The sequence below is a fragment of the Salvelinus fontinalis genome, chromosome 17, assembly GCF_029448725.1.
Source record: "Salvelinus fontinalis isolate EN_2023a chromosome 17, ASM2944872v1, whole genome shotgun sequence".
NCBI lineage: Eukaryota > Metazoa > Chordata > Actinopteri > Salmoniformes > Salmonidae > Salvelinus > Salvelinus fontinalis.
Window position 1 is genome coordinate 12,021,607 of NC_074681.1, and position 25,789 is coordinate 12,047,395.

The window sequence follows — 25,789 nt, forward strand, 5'->3', positions numbered from 1 at the left end:
ACTTTCTGGGTGAATAAACGGCTGTAACAGAACAAGTCATCCTGGATGAAATAAACAAATAGTCGAACTACAGTAGTAGAGCAAGAGCACCAGTCATGGAGGAGACCGACTGACCAAGCCTGGGAACAATGGGGCCATTGGCAGGAGTCCTGAGTGTCTTGCCTGTACTTGGTGGTGAGGGGTTTTGAAGAAAAATGAGCCATTGTCTCTTTCTCTCTCTCATCCTGCTTCCGAACCTCAGCAAAGCTGAGCAATGTCTCTGGAAGCTGTCCCAGGATGCTCCACTGTGAAGAATACTAGTCTGGTCAAACCTAGCTGGCCCCATGGAGAGGTAGGTGTGCCTTCTTTATTTGTTATCCATTTGTGATGCTCTTGTTTTACCTCAGGGCTCTTCTGATGTATTTTTATGTAATGCTATGTACTGTAGTTAGGTTTGATATGTATTCTAATTATGAGGGCACCAGGCTGATCAGGCAGCTGGTCTCTGGTTAGTGGTCACACCGGTACATTTTTGCATATTATTTCCAAAGAAGCTTTCTTGGATTCTTATAGACCATATCATTTACAGTATTTACAATCAAAGGAGAAGAACAGCTGAGTGTTGTTACTGTTTCTGTAGGTCAGTTACCTTCAAACTGCAGACTACAATCAATCAATGTTGCCCTGGAGGCTGCTCTGCACGGTGGTCAAGAGCTGGCACAGCCATAACATCTGTTTTAAACCTAACCCTAACTTTAACCTTAACCACAATGCTAACTCTAATGCCTAAGACCAAAAAAACACATGTTTGTTTTCCTGAATTTTTTACATATTGACAATTTTGACGTTGCAGCTGGCCCATCTAGCGGAAACTACTCAAATCAATTTTCACTTGTCACATGCTTTGTAAACAACAGGTGTAGACTAACATTGAAATGGTTACTTACGGTTCCTTCCCAACTCTGCATCAAGGAACAAGATTGTTATTTGTATACAGCACAGTGTGTATTCTCTCCCTTCCCGTGAGTACACCAGAATAAATAGGATTTTTGTACCCTATCAAATTTAATAACCACCAATTCAATATTAGTAATTGAATGTCAATGAGTTCATATCCCACGAATCGTCCTTGAGTTATTGTATTATCATTATTGCATTGTGTTATCATGTATTTTATGGCCTATTATCTGTATCAAAGTGACTTTTTTTGAATGAAATCAGCATAATCTTTTTAGAAATTAGTATTATATTGTTATCAAACATACTCTACATAAAACCATAAATCAGCACTAACACACTGACGTCAACACCTTGATCTCGTTATTACAGTTTGTTCTGCCTCTAGGGCAAGACTCTTGTCAATAAATGTCAACCTGAGTTAAAGGGTGACTTGTGTCATCAGCCCGTTAAAGGGTACCTCAGGTCATCCTCCAGTTATCTGTTGGCACACTACTAAAGTGGATTAGCAACAAGGTCATCGACCTTGTCACCCTGAATCACTTTTGAACGAGAAAGAAAGTTCAAATAAATGCTTTTTCATTGTAAAGAGACTACTATCCAAATACTTTTCGGCCAGACATTGCTGCAATATTAGGGTATTTCAATAATATCATGCTCCTGTTCAATGACTTCATTGATAGTTGGTATGTAATAAACATTCTCAGTATGGCCAACCCCTAGACATGTGCTGTGTGTTGACAGAGTAATAGTTACTCAATGGCAACAAAACCTATTCAGATTCATTTTTGTTATTCTGCTGGCATTCCTACAGTGACTATTGCATGTTACTAGGCCACCAGCCTTACTCAAAGTTTTACATGCGCTGTCAAACTGGGCTGAAGATGATCAGTGTAGGCTCACCTCAAGCCAAACACCTGACGCCTTCTGTAAATCTGAACCAACAAGTCATAAAATACCGATCCCATATTTAAAAAAGGAATGGGCTGCTATACAGAGGGGTCATGCACCTACTTTCTTTTGGGGGGACACTGATGGCCAAATTTGATATCTTTGAATTCATTATGCATAAAATATACAATGCATTTTATATGCTCAGCTTACAAATGGGAAAATAAGGTGGTTTCTGCTATGTAAGAACAAAAGAGTGTCATGTCCTGACCGTAGTTCCTTTTTTATGTCTCTATTTTGGTTTGGTCAGGGAGTGAGTTGGGGTGGGCATTCTATGTTCATTCTATGTTTTTCATTCTATGTTTTCTATTTCTATGTGTTTGGCCTGGTATGGTTCCCAATCAGAGGCAGCTGTTTATCGTTGTCTCTGATTGAGAACCATACTTAGGTAGCCTTTTCCCACCTGGTGTTTGTGGGTAGTTGTTTCCTGTTTTGTGTTGTGTCACTTTTCAGGACTGTTTCGATTTTCGTTGTTTCACTTTTGTTATTTTGTATTTAGTGTTCAGTTATAATAAATTTAACATGGACACGTACCACGCTGCATTTTGGTCTGATCTTTCCTGTTCTTCAGATTAAGAAGATCGTTACAAGGAGGCTCTGACTGTGTGATAGATGCACCATAGGCTAAGCTATCAGATTCAACACATTATTTAAGAATATCTAATGTGTTACCCTGTCTGTTTGCATCCACTTCTGATGTAAATGTGTAATTAGTGAAATAAAAATGATTGTGTCCAATGAATCTCAACGACATGTATGTGTGAAATCCTACAGTGTTACTACGGTCCTAGTAGAACATAAGCTTGTCAATTCTCTGACAAAGTAGGCTGGATCTGATTACCTAATTCTGACCACACGTTTACTGTAGCATTTGTTACAGGCTAGGCTAAGGATTGTGTAGTGATACAATAGAGAGCCTTTTGTCATATTGTTGCAGTGGCCTACTACCCTGAGACAGCGTGTGCACGCACAACCATTCTGATACATGGATGCCACCTAGTGGTTTAAAACATCCACTGGCAAAACCAGATGTGGTGTGGAAATTACATACTGCTTACACACGTTTGTATAGAAATTACATTCTGTATCAGTAACAATGAATATGACCTCTTGCATTAAGAAATAAGATTGTTCTTTGCATACAGAAAAGGGCATATTCTATCCCTTCCTGTGAATACACCAGAATAAATAGGATCTTTGTACCCTATCAAATTTAATAACAAGCAATTCAATATTAGTAATTGGATGTCAATGAATCTATACACCACATATCTTCTTTGAGTTTATTAAGACCCAGATGCAGATGACGTCGAAGTAACAACAGTTTATTAATCGAACAGGGGCAGGCAAAAGGCAGGTCAAGGGCAGGCAGAGGTCAGTAATCCAGATAGGTGGGGCAAAGGTACAGGATGGCAGATAGGCTCAGGGCAGGCAAAGGTCAGTAATCCAGAAAGGTGGGGCAAAGGTACAGGCCGGCAGGCAGACTCAGGGTCAGGGCAGGCAGAATGGTCAACACCAGGAAAAATAGGAAACATGACCAATCGAGAGATAGGAGCAGAGGGAAAACCACTGGTAGGCTTAACGAAATGAATGAACCTGGCAACAGACAAACAGAGAACACAGGTATAAATACACAGGGGCTAATGGGGACACCTGGAGGGAGGTGGAGACAATCACAAAGACAGGTGAAACAGATCAGGGTGTGACAGAGTTGTTGTATTATCATTATTGTGTTGTATTTTCTGGCCTAATATCTGTATCAGTGATATTTTTTATGAAATCAGCATTATCTTTTTAAAACTGAGTATTATCTTATTATCAAACAGTCTACATAAAACCATAAATCAGCACTAACGAGCTGACTTGAACACCTTGATCTCATTATTACAGTGTTAGTCATGAAATATCACTTAGACGGTGGCAGGAGCAAGAGCCATAAATATGCAGTTCTGGTGTCAGCTATTGTTGCATGAGACAACACTGCATGGCAAAGCTACAGCTGGGAAGTGTTGGCTGATATGATATTAGGCCTGCAGTAGCACTGCCAGTGGCCGAAGTTCACTAAGTTACTGGTTCTCCCTCTTACACTGCAGTAAAAGGTTGTTAGAGTACTACGAGCTCTGGGGGTGGTGCTTTACTGAGCATTTCTCTGCTACTGAAATACAAATGACCCTGAATAAGTCTGCTACTCTTTGGGCCTGGCCTGGGTCCACTCCATGACATGGCAGTTATGACAAGATAATGTCAAAGATTACGGACCTCCAGCAATCCAAAGCAGTTTTGTTATTTGTTGCTTGGTTAGGTTTAAGGGGAAGTTGTGTAGAGTGATTCTTCTGGTGACCTGATAAACAAGCAGTCTATTTTAGAGCACATCGATGAAATATATCAGGGATTATTGAAAGTCTGGACAATCTACTTTTTTCCCCACAAAATGTTTTCTTAATATTTTTTAATTTTTTATATATAGACCAAAGTATCAGCTAACAGACCATGTAAAGCAGGGGTGTCAAAGTCAAATGGACGGAGGGCCAAATAAAAAATTTAGCTACAAGCCGAGGGCCGGACTGTTCGAATGTTCATTGAAAATTTTTTAAATGACGCATATAGTCTAGTGAACCTAATTGAACCTACTGAAAACCTAACAAATATATTCCAATATGATCAGATAAATAAAGCAATATTTTCTTATGGCTCTGTCAGTAATCTTTAATTTTCAACAGACACAAAAGACAAATTTCCTTTATATAAAAATCCCCATAACATGAACATTAAATGAAAGAAACCGGTATTCAAGGCACCATCAGTAGCCTATATTTTCTATTTTAGCAAAAGTGGGCTAAATTTACTTCAAAGAAAAAAACAATAATAGCAATTTTCTATCATCCACTCAACTGAAATATTTTTAAAATATAATTGGATTGAAATACAATAAAATAAAGTGCAAAAATCTATTAATCAAAAACAACACTTTGTTTAAGGAGAAGTAACATGCAGTGAAAACAAATATTAAACTTTAACTTTTAAACTTGAACTGAGTAAAAACTCTAAATATGTGATTGCACAGTAATGTTCACTTGTTTGAGGTTGAGGGTGATACTTGGTGGTGTCCCATCTTTTCCACAAGTTCATCAATGTTCGGGGTAAGGCTCTGAGCTGAGGAAATCCTCAGAATTGAGTGGAGGTGTTCAGCAGTAAGTTGACTTCTGTGTGATGTTTTGTTCAGGTTCATCAAAGAAAACAGTTGTTCACACAGGTATGTGCTGCCAAACATAGACAACGTTTGAGCAGCCTGGATGCGCAGCTGGGGCATTGTGTCGGGGAGGAAACGGGCGAACTCCGCAGCACCCACTGCCGCATATTTTGCCCTCAGTGCATCATTGCATTGGAGGTCAATCAACTCCATTTGGAGGTTTGGTGGTGAGCTTTCCACGTCAACAGCAAATGGGTTACCGAGCAGTTCCAACCTGCTTTTTTGTGCTTCAAAGTCAGCAAATCGGCGTCGAAAGTCAGCGGCAAGCATACCTATTTTATCAGCCAACTGTGCGCTCGGGAACGCACTGGTAGAGAGCTTCTCTTTCATGGTCTGGCAGCTGGGAAAGTGGCTCAAATTTTCTTTCCGCATCTGCGTCTCCCACAGAGTCAGTTTGGTTTTAAATGCCTTCACTGTACTGTACATATCAGAGATGACATGATCCCGACCCTGCAGCTGCAAGTTCATTGCATTCAGATGACTCGTAATGTCACACAGAAAAGCCATTTCACACAGAAACATTTCGTCTCGGAGTTGTGTTGTGTCTTTCCCTTTGCTGTCCAAGAACAGACAAATCTCCTCACGAAGCTCGAAACATCTTTGAAGCACCTTTCCCTGGCTTAGCCATCGCACCTCTGTGTGATAAGGCAAATCACCATGCTCCGTTTCTAACTCCGTCAGAAATGCCTTGAACTGGCGGTGATTCAAACCTTTGGCTCTGATAAAGTTAACTGTGCGCGTGATGATGCTCATTACATGCTCCATTTTCAAGGCTTTACCGCACAACGCTTCCTGGTGTATGATACAATGATAAGCTGTCAGCTCACCTGTCGCGTTTTCCTCTTGCATCTTTTCCCGTATCTTCGCCACCAGTCCGCTCCTGTGTCCACACATCGCAGGTGCTCCGTCGGTTGTCAAACCCACGAGTTTTTCCCAAGGCAGCTCCATCTCATTTACACATCTTGACACCTCTTCATACAAATCATGCCCCGTAGTTGTGCCATGCATAGGACGTAAAGCCAAAAACTCCTCTGTCACGCTTAGGCTGGAGTCCACTCCGCGGATGAAAATTGACAACTGGGCAATGTCAGAAATGTCGGTGCTCTCATCCACAGACAAGGAATATGCAATGAAATCTTTTCCCTTTTTCACAAGCTGCTCTTTTAGATTGATGGACAACTGGTCTACTCTCTCGGCAATGGTGTTTCTGCTCAGACTCACATTTAAAAAGAGTTGCCTTTTTTCTGGGCAAACTTCGTCACAAACTTTAATCATGCAGTTTTTGATGAAATCCCCCTCCGTAAATGGCCGGGCTGATTTAGCGATCTCTTCTGCCAAAATAAAACTGGCCTTGACAGCAGCCTGGCCTTGTGATTTGGCTTTTTTGAACAGAGCCTGTCGAGATTTGAGGCCTCGTTTTAATTCCTCTGCCTTTTGTAGCCTTTGTTCCATGTCCATATTCTTGTTTTTGTCCGCGTGTTTCGTTTCATAATGTCGTCTCAGATTATACTCGTTCAGTACCGCCACACTTTCTCCACACAGAAGACACACAGGTTTTCCAGCTACCTCCGTGAACATATACTCCGACTCCCACCTTGTTTGAAACCCCCGGTTCTCAGTGTCCACCTTCCGTTTTGCCATTTTTGATGGGTATCTGAAAGTTAATTTTACTGTGATGCTGACGACTGCTGTGCCAATAAATATTGAAATGAAGCAGCCTACTGCTCGGTGCGTCACCGTTGCATTGTGGGAAATGTAGTATTGGTGCGTGTAAAAGATCTGCGGGCTGCCGGCTTGCTGCGGTCTGCGGGCCGGTTCTAATAATAAATCAAGATCATCCCAGGGGCCGTAAAAAACCTTCTCGTGGGCCGGATGTGGCCCGCGGGCCTTGACTCTGACATATGTGATGTAAAGGAACAACCTCCTAATTCTTTTTTTTTTCTTCTTCATGAAATATTAAAAATTGATTTATCAACTCTGTCAGACACCATAAAAGGCTTTTCATTCTTAAATGTATTGTACAACAAGTGTTTGAAACCTTGATTGTTTAATTATATTATTAGATTATTCAAAAATGAAATACGAATCTCCAAATGTTGTTTTGTTTTATATATAATGTTATATAATGTTCCAGGTCGAATGTCGTTAGCATTTGGCATGTTCTCCTAGATTTAGAACATGTTTTACGGAGTTGATAAAAAGGGCACTTTTCTAAGTAGCAATTTAGTTTTTCCTCAGTTTCTTTGACTCTAAAAACCGCAAAGGTTGTGATGTGTACCATATGTCTCACATAAAGATGACTGATGGTCGGCTAGTAATGTTACAAACATCTCTAATCATCTAATCATATATTCTAGACAGATCACATCTTAAAGTTGAGATTAAAAAGGATAACTTTTTTTCAAATGCAAAAATATTGCATGAAAATCTGTTTAGATATCAGCAAAGCATTTTTCTTGCTGCCTCGTTGAAGCTATACTAGAATGTCTCAGAATAAATTGACTGGTGCTTTCATCTCAGAACCCAGGTGAATGGAAAATTGGGTGCTCTTCTGGCATTTTTCATGCATTTTTACATGACGCAGCTTAGAGTGTGTTTTAATCAATCGAGAGACATGGTCCGTACCAAGCAGACAGTACTAAGCACTTGTTAGAACATACAGTCAGGTCCATAAATATTTGGACATTGACCAAGTTATTATTATTTTAGCTGTCTACCACAGCATATTGGAGTTGAAATGAAATAGTGCAGACTTTCAGCTTTTATTTGAGGGTATTTACATCCAAATCAGGTGAACGGTGTAGGAATTACAGCACATTTTATATGTGGTCCACCCTTTTAAGGGACCAAAAGTAATTGGACAACTGGCTGCTCAGCTGTTCCATGGCCAGGTGTGTAACGGCTTTCTTCCTGGGATGAAGGAGAGGACCAAAATGCAGCGCAGTTAGTGTTCAACATGTTTAATTACACAATAAACGATGAACATTAACAAATAACAAAATAACAAACGTGAAAGCCGAGACAGTCCTATCTGGTGCAGACCACAAACACAGAGACAGGAAACAACCACCCACAATCCCCAACGCAAAACAAGCCACCTATATATGATTCTCAATCAGGGACAACGATTGACAGCTGTCTCTGATTGAGAACCATATTAGGCTGAACACAGAAACAGACGAACTAGACACACAACATAGAATAGCCACCCCAACTCACGCCCTGACCAACTAAACACATACAAAACAACAGAAAACAGGTCAGGAACGTGACAAGGTGTGTGTTATTCCCTCATTAGTTCATTTACAAGTAAGCAGAAAAACAGTCTAGAGTTGATTTCAAGGGTGGCAAAGAGCTGTCACTGCCAGTGAAGCAAGAAATTATTAGTTTGAAAAACCTAAACAAACCCATCAGAGAGATAGCAAAAACATTAGGTGTGGCCAAGTCAACTATTTGGTACATTCTTAAAAAGAAAGAACGCACTGGTGAGCTCAGGAACACCAAAAGGCCTGGAAGACAATGGAAAACAACTGTGGTGTATGACAGAAGAATTCTTTCCCTGCTGAAGAAAAACCCCTTCACAACAGTTGGCCAGATAAAGAACGCCCTCCAGGAGGTAGGCATATCTGTGTTAAAGTCAACATTCAAGAGAAGACTTCATTAGAGTAAATACAGACGGTGTACCACAAGATGTAAACCATTGGTAAGCCTCAAACCGGAAGACCAGATTAGAGTTTGCAAAACAACATCTAAAAAAGCCTGTACAGTTGTGGAACAACATCCTATGGACAGATGAGACAAATATCAACTTGTACCAGAATAATTACATTTACATTTAAGTCATTTAGCAGACGCTCTTATCCAGAGCGACTTACAAGTACATACATCCATACTTTTTTTTTGTACTGGCCCCCCGTGGGAATCGAACCCACAACCCTGGCATTGCAAGCGCCATGCTCTACCAACTGAGCCACACATGGGAAGAGAAGAGTATGGAGAAAGGAAGGAACTGCTCACAATCTGAAGCTTACCACCTCATCTGTGAATCATGGTGGAGGTAGCGTTATGGCGTGGGCATGTGTTGCTGCCAATGGACTGGTTCTCTTGTATTTGTTGATGATGTGACTGCTAACAAAAGCAGCAGGATGAATTCTGAAGTGTTTAGGGTTATATTATCTACTCAGATTCAGCCAAATGCTTCAAAACTCATTGGACGTCGCGTCACAGTGCAGATGGACAACGACCCAAAGCACACTGTGAAAGCAACCCAATACTTTTTTAAGGCAACGAAGTGGAATGTTCTGCAATGGCCAAGTCAATCACCTGACCTGAATCCAATTGAGCATGCATTTCACTTGCTGAAGGTAAAACTGAAAGCAAAATGCCCCAAGAACAAGCAGGACCTGAAGACAGCTGCAGTAAAGACCTGGCAGAGCATCACCAGGGAAGAAACCCAGCAGTTGATGTCTATGGATTCCAGACTTCAGGCTATCATTGACTGCAAAGGATTTGCAACCAAGTATAAAAACTCACAATTTAATTTATTAATATGTAAGTTTGTACAATTACTTTTGAGCTCCTAAAATTGGGACGATGACATAAAAGTGCTGTAATTTCTACGCCATTCACCCAATTTGGATGTAAGTATCCTCAAATTGCTCATCTTTATTGTTCCCTTTCAAATCCATTGTGGTGGCATACAGAGACATAATGATAATAACAAAAAATATTTATGGACCTGACTGTATGTGGGTTAGGTAATACATGCTTTCTAGATACTACCTACCAAACGTGCAGAAAATAGGATTGGTGTAGCTCAGGTAATACTAATTACATTTTTGGGATCATCCATTAAATGAACAAACAAATCACTTTTAATCTGCAGAAACTGAATTTAATAAGACAGTCCTTAGGCTTACATCTCACTCACTCCAAGTGCAACATCTGCCTGAAAGACAGAGCACTGATACATCACTTCCTACTGACCCCAGAATAGACACAGCAGCATATGCTTTTCCACTATTTCTCTCAACTTGCATAAACATTAACGGGACATGGATGTCTGCTCATCATGTCAACCCTACAGGCAATGCCAGTCTTCAGCCGAGAGGTTCTGACTCAATATACATTAGTACAGAATGTCTGCATAGAGAAGACTTAATTCTTAGTGTGTTAATACTATCTGAACACAATACAACCAAAACCTCCAGTTAGATATTTAGCAGGCCCAATGTTCTATTGGAACATCCTTGTTGGCTGTAGCTGTAGAAATGTCCTCTTTGTCCGTGTTTGTTCTAAGAAATTGTATGGAGTTACAGCGTATGCATAGTTCTTACGTAATGATAAGCAAGGGTTTCATTGGAGGAAGAGTACTTCAACCATTCCAATTCATTCTCAAATTGTTTGGGGCAGTCAAAGTTTACTATTATATAAATGTACAGCCAAATGTCAGGGATCTTGTGCAGTATGTTACCACGTCCTACACAACTATTCTGCAATGCCTTGTTGACTAAGAGTAGACATCCAAGCTCAGCTGAAGTAAGTTTTTCTGGGATAATGTTGGCATTCACCTCCAGGCTCTTTATACCCAGTCGCTTCAGTGGACTGGAGCCTCCATCAAACTGGCACGGGACGCACAGAGCCAGGGGGTAGGATAGAATAGGCTTTGATGAAAAACGGAAAGAAAAGTGAACAAATGAGAGAGGACTGCCACCACTCTCAGGAAGCCTATAGGATATACCCCACTCTGCTCTGCGCTGCCTGGGAAGAGCAGTTGGATGGTGTGGGGGAAAAGAGAGGGGGGGGGGGGCAAGCACCGGCAGAGTTGCATGCTTTTCTCTGGTGTCTTGTGTCACTCTTTTCTCTGGGGGGCCCCGTCCAAGTCACATGGCTGTGCTTGATCTGTTACATAAACAGAGACCTCTGTGACCCCCAGTCGGCTCCCATTAACTTAGTTCTGCAGAGAGAAAAAACTCTCTGTGTCTGGGTGACATTGGCAAAGGGCTGAGGAGAGGAAAGCTGTCGAGATGTTCACTTCTTGTTGTCCTTGTTGTTGCATCATTTAAACTCCACTGCATACAGACGACAGAACTCTCAATGACCTCTTGAAGGTGATAACTGATTGACATTGAGCATTAGGGTCTCACAAATACATTGTATATTTGTGCGCTTATCAAATGCTTGTGTAAAGGGTTGTTTGAACAGCATGCACCATTTGTGCAGCAAAATATGACACAATAAAATGAATCTGTTTGTCAACTCAACAAATAATTTTGTACTTGATACCATTTTAAAGGAAACACTTTGACGTTTGTGGAAATGTGAAAAGAATGTAGGAGAATAACACATTAGATCTAGTAAAAGATAATACAAACAAAAAAACATGTGTTTTCAAAAAAAATGGTTCCGTTATCTTTGAAATGCAAGAGAAAGGTCATACATTAAGGTAGGATCCTAGGTGTAATATAGATTTTGTCCACAAGATGGCAGCAGTGTGTGTGCAACGTCTCAGACTGATCCAGTGAAGAATTAAATCACTACACAATATTTTGCTTCAAGTCTGCCAGGAGTTTGCCCAAATGTGCCGAATTGGTCAATTTAAACATTTTCAAGTACATAACCATACAGAACATACGAAAATTGCTATGATAATAAAAAAAATCAGTTTACACACTCCCAGGAATGTCAAATATGATGGATCATTAGCTTGCCTACAGAAAATACACTAATCTTCACACATCTAGCCGGGAGGGGGGAGTCAGAGACAGTAGTGGGGTCAAACTGTGGAAGCCAGATCCTACATTTAAATATAAAATTGATTTTATCAAACAAATCTATGCTACATTTTATCTCTGGGACCCTCAGGATGACAAATCAGAGCAAGATTACTGAACGTAAGTACATTCATTTACCTTCAGAGGGGAATGTATCAAACCAATTGTCGTAATAAAAGTGTTTCGTTGTCGTGCACTATCCTCAAACAATAGCATGGTATTTTATTTCTGTAATAGCTACTGTAAATTGGACACTGCAGAATGTTTCTGCCCATATAAGACATGTCCCGGAAAGTTGGCTGTTGTATTCAACATTTTCTAGTCACATTATTGCATATTGAGCAACAACCGTCCCGGTTTAGGGACACAGTAGAGGTTAAATTGAGTGGGATTTTTTGTAATTGGAGATTACATTAAATGCCGAGCTTGAACAGAAAGTTTCATACACTGTCTTAGTTATTAACTGAGTGAGCACCACTTAATATATAATGACTAACTTATAACAACCAGAACATGCATATAAATAGGCTAGTTACTGGACCATCTGTGTCTTTGGATGGCAGCAAGATTTTGGAGCTGTGCATGTGATCTGACTTGGAGAAGAAGCCACGTGATGGTCTGACTGTGTTGCTTCCCCCGGGGACAGCACAGCACATGGCTGGCTAGATGAACTCCTAATGCTCCAGTCATTCCAGCAGCATCCCCTTTTCTCCTCTAGATCTCCTCAGTCAGATTGGGGGAGGGAGGGATGGTTGGAGGAGGGGATGTTTGGAAGCAAGGCCTCTGGAGGATGGGTCCTTCAGGCCCAGCTGGCTTCGTTTCAGAGCCAGCACCCCACTCTGTCCACTCACTCACACAGCCTCACGTCTCAACCACTAAAATGGCCAAGATTCTCTTCTTGAGCACTCTCACCCAACTCTCCACTCTCTCACCCAGCTCTCCACACTCTCACCCAGCTTTCCACTCTCTCACCCAGCTCTCCACTCTCTCACCCAGCTCTCTGCTCTCTCATCCAGCTCTTCACACTCTCAGCCAGCTCTCCACACTCTCAGCCAGCTCTCCACACTCTCAGCCAGCTCTCCACTCTCTCACCCAGCTCCCTACTCTCTCACCCAGCTCTCCACACTCTCACCCAGCTCTCCACACTCTCACCCAGCTCTCCACACTCTCACTCAGCTCTCCACTCTCTCACTCAGCTCTCCACTCTCTCACTCAGCTTTCCACTCTCTCACTCAGCTCTCCACACTCTCACTCAGCTCTCCCCTCTCTCACCCAGCCCTCCACACTCTCAGACAGCTCTCCACACTCTCAGCCAGCTCTCCACACTCTCAGCCAGCTCTCCACACTCTCACCCAGCTCTCCACACTCTCACCAGCTCTCTACTCTCTCACACAGCTCTCCACTCTCTCACCCAGCTCTCCACTCTCTCACCCAGCTCTCCACTCTCTCACTCAGCTCTCCACTCTCTCACTCAGCTCTCCACTCTCTCACTCAGCTCTCCACTCTCTCACTCAGCTCTCCACACTCACCCAGCTCTCCACACTCTCACCCAGCTCTCCACACTCTCACCCAGCTCTCCACACTCTCACCCAGCTCTCCACACTCTCACCCAGCTCTCCACACTCTCACCCAGCTCTCCACACTCTCACCCAGCTCTCCACACTCTCACCCAGCTCTCCACACTCTCACCCAGCTCTCCACACTCTCACCCAGCTCTCCACACTCTCACTCAGCTCTCTACTCTCTCACCCAGCTCTCCATACTCTCAGCCAGCTCTCCACACTCTCAGCCAGCTCTCCACACTCTCACAAAGCTCTCCACACAGTTCTCCACACTCTCACACAGCTCTCCACTCTCTCTTAAGTTGGATCACTTTCACCGGACTCCCATATCATACTCTCATGCTTGAATTTAAAAAAATGGGCCTCTTTTTGTCTTCTATTGTTCCTGTTAGCCAGGGGGGAGGCCAATGCCATCACATCAGATCAACTCCTTGAATAGCCTTCTCCGTGAACTTTGCAGTTGTGTAAACATATGTTGTTCCCCTTAAGTGTGTGTACATTACTGTATTTATACATGGGATATTGTTTTTCAACAGGAAGTTCAAAAATAGCCCACGTTTGTCTTTAAGAAGTGTTGAATAATTACTTTTTTCTGAAAATACTTGTCCCCAGATGAAAAATATGACCAGTAACCCTAATCCTGCGTCAGAGGTTTCCAGTGATGTTTGAGCAGAAATAAAACATTGATGTGAAACATCAAAATACAGTTGATACAAATGACAAATCTGTTACCCACACACCCCAGTATACTAATGAAAGAGATGGATAAGGCTTGCATCTGCTTTGTATCCAGATATATTTCATTTAATTATGATTATTGGTGTCATTGAGGTATCTTTCGGAGGAAGACTGTAAGTCACTACACAACACAGCTATATGTTCATTGTAACACTGGCCAGATACATTTATTTTAACATTAGCCAGATACTGTTTTCTTCATACTGTTGTGCACCAAAGGTATTTGAGTTTAGCTCAAGGTCACTTACAGTATTAAATAGCATACAGTACAATGGCTAGCACATTGGGGAATGATTTTTCCAATTACAACTTATGTATATGAACTATGATTTCTCCTTGGATACAAATATTTCAGCCTGGCCTTAAAGACTGGGCGTAACATAGTAAATGTAAATCTGTGACAATCAAATTATTCTCAAAAGTATGATATGTTGCATTTGGTATGTTTACACAAGACAGAAGGTTACTTAAGCCCAAAAAATGTATACATACCATACAAAGTGTAACATATCTTGATACATGGAGGGAGACAGATTTAGGTTTACTATATTAGGTCTACCCCAGAGTTCAGGTTGAATAGTTATGAAGTAGGGATATATAATATGTTCAGAGAACAATACAATATGAATAAGGCATGGTTTGCTTCCACTGTACACATAGATGCTATTTTAGTCATGTGAAAAAAGCTGGCACATGCACTAAGTAACATTGTGTGCTATTGCGTTCCAGTTCTATGGCCTGACAAAAAGCCTTGAGTGTAAACACCATGTCTGAAAAGACGCGGAGCGTAGCGCAGAGTGGGACCTGTCCACCAGTCCCATCTTTGGCCATCCGCCTGGATGGAACGTCTAAATATTTGGACATCTGATATGACTGAGCGTACCTGTTGGATACATTCAAACAAATTTGGTGTAAGGCAATGTGGTTTTTATCTCTGGGTGGCACTTTGGAGAGTGGATATCCCAGCAGGCGCTCCCTCTCACTCACTCTCTTTCTCCATTGTTGATTGTTACAATTGAGGACACCTGTTATAATTATGACATATAATTAGAAGTACAGTTGTTCCGTGTGTGTGTGTGTGTGTGTGTGTGTGTGTGTGTGTGTGTGTGTGTGTGTGTGTGTGTGTGAGAGAGAGAGAATGAGAGAGAGAGTGAGAGCACTCACACCCATGACTAGCCATATGCCAACTACTATGAAGATGCGGCTACTTTACACATTGTGCATTTTCAAGGCAAGCTATCACATACACAACTATAGATGTACAGGTAGCCTAGGCATGGGGAGGTGAGGAGAGGCAGTTGTGTAGAGATAACCATGTGTTGCTGAGATCAGAGAAGTGGCAGAGAGATGGAGAGCTGGCATGTGTGTTACTTACTGAGTGTTGAGCTATAGGGGGTAGGTGTTGAGCAGTGTTGAGCAATAGGGGGTGGGTGTTGAGCAGTGTTGAGCAATAGGGGGTGGGTGTTGAGCAGTGTTGAGCTATAGGGGCTGGGTATTGAGCAGTGTTGAGCTATAGGGGCTGGGTATTGAGCAATGGTGAGCCATAGGGGCTGGGTATTGAGCAGTGTTGAGCTATAGGGGCTGGGTATTGAGCAGTGTTGAGCTATAGGGTGTGGGTGTTGAGCAGTGTTGAGCAATAGGGGCTGGGTATTGAGCAGTGTTGAGCAATAGGGGCTGGGTATTGAGCAATGTTGAGGTAAATGGGCTGGGTATTGAGCAGTGTTGAGCTATAGGGGCTGGGTATTGAGCAATGTTGAGCTATAGGGGGTGGTTGTTGAGCAGTGTTGAGCTATAGGGGCTGGGTATTGAGCAGTGTTGAGCTATAGGGTGTGGGTGTTGAGCAGTGTTGAGCAATGGGGGCTGGGTATTGAGCAGTGTTGAGCTATAGGGACTGGGTACTGAGCAATGTTGAGTTATAGGGACTGGGTATTGAGCAGTGTTGAGCAATAGGGGTTGGGTATTGAGCAGTGTGGAGCTATAGGGGCTGGGTATTGAGCAATGTTGAGTTATAGGGACTGGGTATTGAGCAGTATTGAGCTATAGGGGCTGGGTATTGAGCAGTGTTGAGCTATAGGGGCTAGGTGTTGAGCAGTGTTGAGCTATAGGGGCTGGGTATTGAGCAGTGTTGAGCTATAGGGGGTGGGTGTTGAGCAGTGTTGAGCTATAGGGGGTGGGTGTTGAGCAGTGTTGAGCTATAGGGGCTGGGTATTGAGCAGTGTTGAGCTATAGGGGGTAGGTGTTGAGCAGTGTTGAGCTATAGGGGTTGGGTATTGAGCAGTGTTGAGCTGTAGGGGGTAGGTGTTGAGCATTATTGAGCTATAGGGGCTGGGTATTGAGCAGTGTTGAGCTATAGGGGGTGGGTGTTGAGCAGTGTTGCGCTATAGGGGCTAGGTATTGAGTAGTGTTGAGCTATAGGGGGTAGGTGTTGAGCAGTATTGAGCTATAGGGGGTGGGTATTGAGCAGTGTTGAGCTATAAGGGGTGGGTGTTCAGCAGTGTTGATCTATAGGGGCTGGGTATTGAGCAGTGTTGAGCTATAGGGGGTGGGTGTTGAGCAGTGTTGAGCTATAGGGGCTGGGTATTGAGCAGTGTTGAGCTATAGGGGGTGGGTGCTGAGCAGTGTTGAGCTATAGGGGCTAGGTATTGAGCAGTGTTGAGCTATAGGGGGTAGGTGTTGAGCAGTATTGAGCTATAGGGGCTGGGTATTGAGCAGTGTTGAGCTATAGGGGCTGGGTATTGTTGAGTGTTGAGCTATAGGGGGTGGGTGTTTGACTAGTGTTGAGCTATAGGGGGTGGGTGTTGAGCAGTGTTGAGCTATATGGGGTGGGTGGGGAAGAGAAGGGTGGGGATATTGCAACTAACAAGCCTCTCTCAGCTGGGTGGGTGTTAATTTCAAACTGCAGTCAGATGTTTTTAAGTTTGACCCCTCCGATGAGGGTCACTTGCCAGGGGAGGGAGGGAGGGATTTTTTCCTTCTCTTTTTTTTTTACTTCCTTCTTGGGCAGAAGGCTGGCGTAATAGAAACCAGACACGAGTCAGAATGTGAGGCATTCACAGGAGAAAGAGTTCAGTTCCGTCCTCACTCTGATAAACAGACAAGAGAAAGGATAGACAGAAAATGCTCTAATAACATATAGTCTTAGTATAAGATGTTTGTTGATTTTACTATGTGGGGAAGATAATGTTGTTGTTAGCTAGTGGGGGTCACGGCATCAGATCAGGATCAGGATGGACCCTCCATTTCATTGCTGTTGTGGAGACTATGCACGGGAGCTCTGGAGATGGCCGTGGAAATGTGGACAAAGTTATGTTTGAACATAGCGTGCGGTGCAACTTCTTCTCCAGGTGGGTTTTGTCAGTTCTCCGTCAACATTTTCTCCAAACCCTAGGATGCCTATCTCTGCAGAGTTACCGTATTTTCCACTGTCATACTGTAGGTGTTGTATTTGGGAAATAGAAAGTTGACTTCAACCCATAAAGAACTTGTCTCTGATTGCCAATGATTGAATTTGAATGGTAGGTTTTTTTATAGACTGAAAATGCAATATGAAATTCCAAGAAATGTGTCTGGGTAAAAAGGCTAAATGCAAAAGTAGAATGTAAAATGAAACTGTTATGCCAGGTGTACCACAGTTTTAAATCCACAGGGTAAAAGTATAGCTTAGAAATAACATTGAGATAAGTGTCTATTAGAAATATCAAGGGTTTTGATCCATATGCTCAACTAGGGCTGGGAATTGCTAGGGACCTCACCATGCAATATTATCACGATACTTAGGTGCCGATAAGATATGTATTGCGATTCTCACGATTCTATATGTATTGCGATTCGATGTTCCAAGCATATTGCTCACCATGTGTCTTCTGCAGAGGGACAAGAGACAGCCATGAGAACAAGTTTTGATCAGTCAGGGAAATAAAAGTGCTGAAAACAAATTGGCTCACTATTTAAAAATAAGATTGAGAACAATCTATGAAGGGCAACAATTAACAATTAAGGCCTAGCGATTAATTAAGAGCTTTTGGCCAGTAACTGAAAGGTCACTGGTTCAAATCCCTGAGCCAACTCGGCGAAAAAGTCTGACGATGTGCCCTTGAGCAAGGCACTTAACCCTAATTGATCCTGTAAGTCGCTCTGGATAAGAGCATCTGCTAACTGACTAAAACGTAAATGAATGAAAAATACTGGAGTTTTGGTGCAGCCAACAAGCACAAAAATTATAATGCGATATTGTCAAAACGATATTCAAAAATATCAAATATCAAAAATATTCTTATATGTAACTGTATCAATCTTTTTCGCCATCACTATGCTCATCACCTTAAAGCCCAATATGCCTCCTCTCTCTGACAGCAATTTAATCTCAAACATCTGCATCCTTTAGTCCCGCTGTGTAAAATGTATTTTGCAGGAAAAAAAAGTAGTTAAACTTGACATACACCTCTGACCAGGGGCACAACTTTCAGTGGGACGGATGGACGGGGGGATCCTTATACAGATTTGTACGATTTGGAATATATTTGACGTGTTCAAAATATTGGCTTAGATCATGTTCAATGATGAATAAAAGTGATAGACTACAACTTTTCATTAGTTATTCATAATAGGACACAGGTCAAAGGTCAAGGTCAAGATCTTGAGGGCAAGTCAAGTTGCACTCCTCAGGTGCGATTTCCTTCAATGGGAGAACAAGGCTGGGGTCAATTCAAACTGAAGGCAGTCAGTTCAGGAAGTAAACTTAACTAAGAATGTATCTATTTTCAATAACTTCTCAATAAACTGAGGAGTAAAAGCTATTTATTTCAAAGATCCCCCCCCCCCCCCCAAAAAAAAATGTATACATTAAAATCACTTTCTGAATTGACTGCCTTCAATTGTTATTGACCCCAGGCCTATGGAAGACCAAAGCGTCTGTTGTAATAGAGAAATGGAAAGAGAGCCTTCATAATAACAGAGCATCTTTTTGGTCATGTCACTCTGTTGTTTTTCCTTCAGCTAACAGGAAGCAGGAAGCAAGCTAGGAAAAATAGGAAGAATTAGGAAGCAAGCTACACAAAAATATATTCCCTTTTCAAGTTCAACTGTAGGAAATTCTAACTGAATAAAATTATGTTGCAAACTACCAACAAACGACTGAATTGCTGTATACAGTCCCACCTCTAAAGCACTATTCATAATAAAGACAAGCCATAATCCTCGATTGGGCTTCAGTTAAACAAACCTGCCTTACCTCAAGATCTAGGCAGTGATGTACTTTAGTGAAGTGTAATTTTACAGATACGGTTTACTAACTTATTACACTAGGTGTGTTTCAAATAAGGGTTCACCCACCTATTTTTTACACCCCTGGTCCTGGGGCAGATGAAGAGTTACCCACAGTAGCTGCCATCTGTGGCCTGGCCATGTGGTGCTAGCTGATCCTCCCTCCCTCCTCAGTGTGAGATTGAAGCAGCAGCACTGGGTCTGGAGGGCAGGCCTCGTGGCAGCTAGACAGACGAACAAGTCTCTCCTGTTCATTGTGTTCACTCAGATGGCAGCGAAGGGAGATCAGGGGAGATGGCACGTCCCACGCCAGGGAAAACAGTGCTGCTATATAGTCATGATACTATCAACTCACAAAGCGGGCAGTCAGCCTGCTCTGTGTGTGAGGGGAGTAGTAACACTAGTGGGACAACATCCTGGGGTATAGATGGTTTACTTTTGTTCAGCTAGAATTTGAATTTTTATTAGGATCCCATTAACTAACGCCATAGCGTCAGCTAGTCTTCATGGGGTCCATAGAACTTAAAAGAGATTGCAAAAAATGACATTTACATTAAGACATTACAAACATTTAACAGGTAGACGTCTCTAGACTAAGATTCAGCAGTCGATCTGAGAGACCCAGTTCAACGTTCAAGGGAACCTATAGGGATTCTCTCTCAGAATACCGAGACCAGCACACAGAGACACCTTCACATATGTGTTCTCTCTCTCCTCCTCCATATGCCTCCTATCTTCATATCACCCAGCTGCATCACTCAGTACACTCCTTTAACCTGGGGAGAATTCATCTAGTTATCCCTTCATTCAGTTATCAGAAGCTGCATCATTAAATCATATGAGAATAGTAGAAGCTTTTGAGTAATCTTTACAGTAAGTTAGGTACCCCTCACTATGTAGGTATATGTTTGACTAGTCTAAGGTATAGCCTATGCAATGGATTACAATTTAAATGAATTATATCATTGTCACACTGGTAGGAATTTGTGTGATATGTCATAAAACATTTTTGTGTTTTTAGCGAAATTGAATTGATCATTAACATTATTTAAAAAAGAATGCACTCCAATAGTTTTGTGCGTTTGATAATTATAGTGTATAAGAAAGGATATACAAGAAAGCCAAATTAGGACATAGTTTTTTTGCACATGGAAGTGAGTGGGAACAGTCTATTAATCATTTGATTAATTTCAAACGGGGCCCAGGGATTATCTTCATAGTTGTTGCTTTTAATTAACATTAGTCTGTTGTGTTGTGTCCCTCTGAGGTCTTGCATGTCCAACGCCTTGGTTGACACTGTAGTGTGAATTTAATTGGATTATCTTGACTGCTGATGGGCTGAGGATCATGCCTCAGCTTGCCTTACAAAGAAACTTTGGCATCATGTACTATTTATTATAGCAAAAGTTGTGTGAAAATATATAATTTTAATGCATTTATTTTGTGTTCATGTTGGGATTATCTCAATATCAAATAATTTCTGGGTAACCCTGAATTACCTTACTATGATTATTTTCAATTAAAATGCTTATAAAGAAACAACAATAGTTTCTTTGCAAAGAGCAATTTCTCAAGCAGAATTTTGCTATGACTGTCAGAGTGGAGTGAGTGGGGAGGGGAAAACCAAAAACTAGTTGTTATTGGCAGAGAGCTTTGGAACCCTCTTTCTTATTGGTCTGTTAACTAATTGACCACCTGTTGACTTAACAGTATTATTCCAACTTCATAGTGTGAAAACATGTATAAAACACAGAAAATCACGTTTTTGACTGCACCTTTAAAAGAAAAGCAGGTTTTAATGAACCAAACCCCTAATTATACTTATTCTGTGTTCCCAGATTTTAGTTGAAAAGCCTCTATGACCACCATGAGCTGGAGCTTTCTAACTCGTCTTCTGGAAGAGATCCACAACCATTCCACCTTTGTGGGGAAAGTGTGGCTCACAGTGCTCATCATCTTCCGCATCGTGCTGACTGCCGTGGGGGGCGAGTCCATCTACTCGGACGAGCAGACCAAGTTTACCTGCAACACCAAGCAGCCCGGCTGTGACAACGTGTGCTATGATGCCTTCGCCCCGCTTTCGCATGTCCGCTTCTGGGTCTTCCAGATCATCATGATCTCCACCCCCTCGGTCATGTACCTGGGCTACGCCATACACAAGATAGCCCGCGCTTCCGAGGTGGAGCGCCGGAAGTTCCACCACCGGAAGAAGCCCATTCAGGCCCACAGGTGGAGGGAGAGCCACCCGCTTGAGGAGGTGCTGGAGAATGAGGACGATGATGCAGAGCCCATGATCTACCAGGAGGACGTGGTGGAAGTCCAGGAGGTCAAGCTGGAGCCGGCCAAGCCTCAGAAACATGACGGCCGCCGGCGGATCATGCAAGAGGGCCTGATGAGGATCTACGTCCTGCAGCTTCTGTCCCGGGCCGTATTTGAGATTGGCTTCCTGGTGGGCCAGTATCTTCTCTATGGCTTCCGTGTTAATCCGTCCTTTGTGTGCAATAAGGTGCCCTGTCCACACAAGGTAGACTGCTTCATCTCTCGGCCCACAGAGAAGACCATATTCTTGCTCATCATGTACGTGGTCAGCTGCCTCTGCCTGCTCCTTAATGTTTGCGAGATGTTCCACTTGGGTATCGGAAAGTTCCGGGACACTCTCCGCAAGAGGAGGAACCAGGGGGGGCGACGGCCCTCGTACAGCTACCCGTATTCTCGTAACATCCCCACCTCTCCCCCCATGTACAATCTGGTCATGAAATCAGACAAGCCCAACAGGATCATCCCCAATAGTCTTGTCACCCACCATGAGAAGAACATGGCCAACGATGCCCTGGAACATCACCAGGAGTGCACCAGTCCAGACGAGAACATCCCCTCGGACCTGGCCAGCCTGCACCGCCACCTACGGGTGGCCCAAGAGCAGCTTGACATGGCTTTCCAGACCTACGATACTAACAAGAACCAGCCCACTTCCAGGACAAGTAGTCCAGTGTCTGGGGGTACCATGGCAGAGCAGAACAGGGTCAACACAGCCCAGGAGAACCAAGGAGCCAGGCCAAAATCAGCTACTACAGAGAAAGCTGCGACCATTATAAAAAACGGAAAGACTTCTGTATGGATTTAAGAATGATTGACTTCACGTGGTACAGTAATCATACTGAAAAGCCATTTTTCAATTTCCAGGACCATATTCTGCGGATACTGGAAGATGTGTGAGATGAGACAAGATATTAAAGGCTTTGGAGCATGAATTGATTGCACTGCCCGAATCACTGTAAAAAGTACAATTTCGTTCAACATAGAATTGTAAGGCAACCAGCTGCAATAGGATTGTGAGTTTGCTCAACAACATGTTTGTTGAGCAAACTCACAATCCTACTGCAAACTCACAATCCTACTGTACGTTGAATCAACATCTTTCTTTTTACAGTGTAGATTTAACTTTTGTCACCAGCAGAAACCAGCAGTGTGACATGTCGGATCAGGAGCACACAAAATAGGCACATCAGAACAATAGTAAACACTTTCTTTTAAACAAACAAACAAACAAATACAGTAGCATGGATCCTATTATTAGTATGTTATTGTGTGCTTTAAATGCCATAGCCTGAACATAATTAATATATGCATATGTTGCTTAGTCAAATTTTTATAATTTTAGTGATTTATAGGGAGATATAAAATAAACCATGCTGGCAATATAATTTTACCCTAGCTATTGAACTGGATTAATTTGACAAAATATATTTATAATGGCTTTAACTATAACAATTGTGGCCTCGTTAGCCTAGTTAAAAGCAATGCAGTGGTAAGCACTGTTTAATGGTACTATGCTTGAATCATGATGTTTGATAAATGGACAGTCAACCAAATGTGAAGATTTTTTGTTGTTGAGAAATTCAGAACTGTTCAGATTTGCACTTGTAACTTTTTAACTCATTTTGAGTTGTATTATGACATTTAGAGAAATGATGCATGAATAATGTATTTGTTTAAGAAATTTTGGATGTAGTTAGTATAGGTTTTGTTGAAAGAAGAGATGTGACATGTTATAGGACAAATGGTGTTCCATCAGCAGCAAACATTTGAGCTACACTGTTCTCCATAAAGTCATATTTTAATTCACTCCACTTCTCAAAGCTTTGTCGTGTTAAGCATTGTCGGAATAAATTAGTTAAAGAAGAAAAAGGTAAGTTGTTGTATTGGAAACTTACCGTAAACCAATTTCTGATCATTTCTGATGTTTTTGTGGGGCACATAATGCATGCTTTAACTTTAAAACATTGCTACATTTTTACACATATGACATATACAATACAATGTACATAGTCAAAAATCTATCCTCATAAAGTTGACTCCATATTTTCCTATATTTAGGAATCTGTCTTGAATCAAGTAGTTTTCTGCATTGTTTTCATAGTAGAGACATACTGTAATTCTGCCTTTAGCATTATGATACTCCAGTCCAAAGTGCCTCAAACGGTTAAGATTGTTCCTGTGTTTTATTCCCCCAAAAATAAACCTAGATTATAATGATTGGTGTGTCTCTAATTATATGTCATTGTATATTGTATGTGAAAGGGAATACCTAGTCAAATAACATGTTATTTGTCACATGCGCTGAATACAACAGGTAGACCTTACAGTGAAATGTTTACTTACAAACCCTTAACCAACAATGCTTTAAGAAGTTAAGAAGAAAAACGTGTTAAGTAAAAAATGTATAAGTAATTTTTTTTAAATAAAAGTAACAAATAATTAAATAGCAGCAGTAAAATAACAATAGCGAGGCTATATACAGGGGGTACCGGTACAGAGTCAATGTGCAGGGGCACCAGTTAGTCGAGGTAATTGCGGTAATATGTACATGTAGGTAGAGTTAAAGTGACCATGCATAGATAATAAACAGAGAGTAAATAATAAACAGATAGTAGCAGCAGCATAAAAGAGGGGTCTGGGTAGCCCTTTGATTAGCTGTTCAGGAGTCTTAAGGCTTGGGGGAAGAAGCTGTTAAGAAGCCTTTTGGACCTAGATTTGGCGCTTCGGTACCGCTTGCCGTGCGGTAGCAGAAAGAACAGTCTATGACTAGGGTGACTGGAGTCTCTGACAATTTTTAGGGCCTTCCTCTGACACCGCCTGAAATAGGTATTGTGATTATACTAGCAGAATAGCTTACTGAACATGTGACTAATGGCTGATAACATCAACTGGGATTCTCTGCCTCTAACCCTGTTACTGGGGCTGAGTCACTGGCTTGCTGGTGCTCTTTCATGCCGTCCCTAGGAGGGGTGCGTCACTTGAGTGGGTTGAGTTACTGACGTGAACTTCCTGTCTGGGTTGGCGCCCCCCCTTGGTTGTGCTGTGGTGGAGACCTTTGTGGGCTATACTCGGCCTTGTCTCAGGATTGTAAGTTGGTGGTTGAGGATATCCCTCTAGTGGTGTGGGGGCTGTGCTTTGGCAGAGTGGGTGGGGTTATATCCTTCCTGTTTGGCCCTGTCCGGGGGTTTCTTCGGATGGGGCCACAGTGTCTCCTGACCGCTCCTGTCTCAGCCTCCAGTATTTATGCTGCAGTAGTTTATGTGTCGGGGGGCTGGGGTCAGTTGGTTATACCTGGAATACTTCTCCTGTCTTATCCAGTGTCCTGTGTGAATTTAAGTATGCTCTCTCTAATTCTCTCGTTCTCTCTTTCTCTCTGAGAACCTGAGCCCTAGGACCATACGTCAGGACTACCGGGCATGCTGACACCTTGCTGTCCCCAGTCCGCCCGGCCTTGCTGCTATTCCAGTTTCAACTGTTTCTGCCTGCGGTTACGAAACCCCTACCTGTCCCAGACCTGCTGTTTTCAACTCTTAATGATCGGCTATGAAAAGCCAACTGAGATTTATTCCTGATTATTATTTGACCATGCTTGTCATTTATGAACATTTTGAAAATCTTGGCTCTCTCTAATTTTCTCCTTCTCTCTTTCTCTCGGAGGACCTGAGCCCTAGGACCATACGTCGGGACTACCGGCCGTGGTGACTCCTTGCTGCCCCCAGTCCGCCTGGCCTTGCTGCTATTCCAGTTTCAACTCTTCTGCCTGCGGTTATGGAACCCCTACCTGTCCCAGACCTGCTGTTTTCAACTCTTAATGATCGGCTATGAAAAGCCAACTGAGATTTATTCCTGATTATTATTTGACCATGCTTGTCATTTATGAACATTTTGAAAATCTTGGCTCTCTCTAATTTTCTCCTTCTCTCTTTCTTTCTCTCGGAGGACCTGGGCCCTAGGACCATGCGTCGGGACTGCCGCCCGTGGTGACTCCTTGCTGTCCC

The 25,789-nt window shown here is 42.3% G+C and overlaps 1 protein-coding gene across 3 annotated transcripts; it reads left to right on the plus strand.

Annotated features, from left to right (window-relative positions):
• gjc2 (gap junction protein gamma 2) lies at positions 1-24,008 on the plus strand. 3 transcript variants are annotated; one of them, XR_008753186.1, is made up of 2 exons: positions 1-331; positions 620-2,614. XR_008753186.1 is itself a non-coding variant. In XM_055866126.1 (2 exons), the coding sequence occupies exon 2, from the start codon at positions 21,331-21,333 to the stop codon at positions 22,594-22,596; it is 1,266 nt and encodes a 421-aa protein (XP_055722101.1). In that variant the 5' UTR covers positions 168-331; positions 21,311-21,330; the 3' UTR covers positions 22,597-24,008. The 3 variants fall into 3 exon arrangements, 2 of the variants coding, with proteins under 2 accessions (XP_055722101.1, XP_055722102.1); XM_055866126.1 differs by lacking the exon at positions 620-2,614 and adding an exon at positions 21,311-24,008 and having other exon boundaries at positions 168-331; XM_055866127.1 differs by lacking the exons at positions 1-331; positions 620-2,614 and adding exons at positions 17,237-17,554; positions 21,311-24,008.
• The last annotated feature ends 1,781 nt before the right edge of the window (positions 24,009-25,789 follow it).